The sequence below is a fragment of the Sinocyclocheilus anshuiensis genome, unplaced genomic scaffold (assembly GCF_001515605.1).
Source record: "Sinocyclocheilus anshuiensis isolate Anshui unplaced genomic scaffold, SAMN03320099.WGS_v1.1 scaffold355, whole genome shotgun sequence".
Classification (NCBI taxonomy): domain Eukaryota; kingdom Metazoa; phylum Chordata; class Actinopteri; order Cypriniformes; family Cyprinidae; genus Sinocyclocheilus; species Sinocyclocheilus anshuiensis.
In genome coordinates this window covers 1,376,905-1,378,519 of record NW_015549571.1, presented here as the reverse complement: position 1 = coordinate 1,378,519, position 1,615 = coordinate 1,376,905, and the positions used below count along the sequence as shown (strand labels likewise).

At 39.4% G+C, this 1,615-nt stretch overlaps 1 protein-coding gene across 1 annotated transcript in view; it reads right to left on the bottom strand.

The window, feature by feature from the left end:
- The window catches only part of LOC107657396 (cytoplasmic dynein 1 intermediate chain 2), a 48,831-nt gene that overhangs the window by 8,836 nt on the left and 38,380 nt on the right, over nucleotides 1-1,615 (bottom strand). The window contains exons 10-11 of the mRNA XM_016445448.1: nucleotides 823-969; nucleotides 558-671 (exon numbers count right to left, since the gene is read on the bottom strand). Coding sequence (XP_016300934.1) covers nucleotides 558-671; nucleotides 823-969 — 261 coding nt within the window. The remainder of the gene's footprint in view (nucleotides 1-557; nucleotides 672-822; nucleotides 970-1,615) is intronic.

Below are 1,615 nucleotides of genomic sequence, written 5' to 3'. Positions count from 1 at the left end.
CTATTGCCCTACACCAACCCTACCCCTAAACCTACCCCTCACAGGAAACTTTCTGCATTTTTAGATTTTCAAAAAAACTCATTCTGAATTATTTATAAGCCTTTTGAATTACGGGGACACTGAAAATGTCCTCATAAATCACCTTCTTGTTGTAATACCTATGTCATACCCATGTTATTATACACATTTGTGTCCTCATAAACCACATAAACATGCACACACACACACACACGCACACACATCAATAACACCACAGCCAGCAGCCTCTTCCACAGATTAGAAATGCGCAATTTAAATTCAGCCAGCGCTTTACCAATCATTAACATCTGACACTGCGGTTTGGCAAATGTTTCTGGAAACTCAAGGGTGAGCAGCATGGAAGAGCTTGTGTTCCCCCAGTGGGCTTTTTATAGCGCTTCTGATGCCAACGAATTCACGTCAGCAAGATGCACACAACATTCACTGTTTTTACTGGTTGAGTAAGCAAGTTGCTTTCTTTGAGCGTGATATTCAAACTCTGAAACCATGATGGCATATTTGAAGGGCATTGTGAGTACCTGTGGCTGAGACAGCATGTCCAGACTCCAGGAGCACATCTTTCCATCAGTGGAGATGCTGATGAGGTTATGAGCGTTTTGTGTGCCAACCACATTAACACAGTACACTGGGTGCTGCACGGAGAAACAGAAATGTAAGGTTAAGGGTAAAAATAATAAAACAAATCAGAAAAAGATGCTATATTTTGTTTTAGGACACCATAATAATAATACCACAAGGTTTTTGGACTGCACCTTTCCAGTATGGTGTGTGAACGTCACGTACCGTGTGCGCCGCAGCAGAGAGAGGCGTCCTCTGGACAGGAGTGCGTCTGTTACTTCTGTTGTCCCACAGGACGATCTGTCCCGAGTAAGTGCCACCGACAACCAGGTTTGGGTGAAACTTCGCAAACGCTGCAGACATGACAGCAGACTAGAGGAGTGAGAGAGACAGAGATAATTACACATTCATTCAACCCTACTGGACAAATCCGAAGGAAGTCAGGTTTAGCAGCTTCACCTGGATAATCAAAATTGAAACTACAACATATAATGCTACAATCAATGTTTTAGCCAACTCACTGAAACTGCTCATTGCAGCTCATCTGCTGGTTTGTGTATTTAAAGGGATAGATGACCCTAGTGAAAAATAAATATACTAAAATGTATTTGAAATACAGTTATTTCATGCTAAGTATTCTACATTTACATATTTATGTACTTAATCTAAATACCCTGCACTTGAACTTTTAGCATACTAAATATACTTATTAAACTTAATAAGTATACTTAGAGTCTGCTAAATTGGAACATCTCATTTTTTACTTTGCACTTTAATTGTGTGGAAGTAGTGCTGAACTAAAGATATACTGAAGTATATTTGATTGTGCTGAAGTGGAACTACTGCAAGTATACTTCAGGTACACTTTAATTATCTTGCATATATTGACCGATATTGTTCAAAGATCATATAATCATCATCAATAGTTAAGGATGTAACGATTAACCGCGAGCCGGTTGAAAATCGATTCAAATAGGTGACGATTCAAATCGGTTGAGATGCTAAACAAATCGCGATT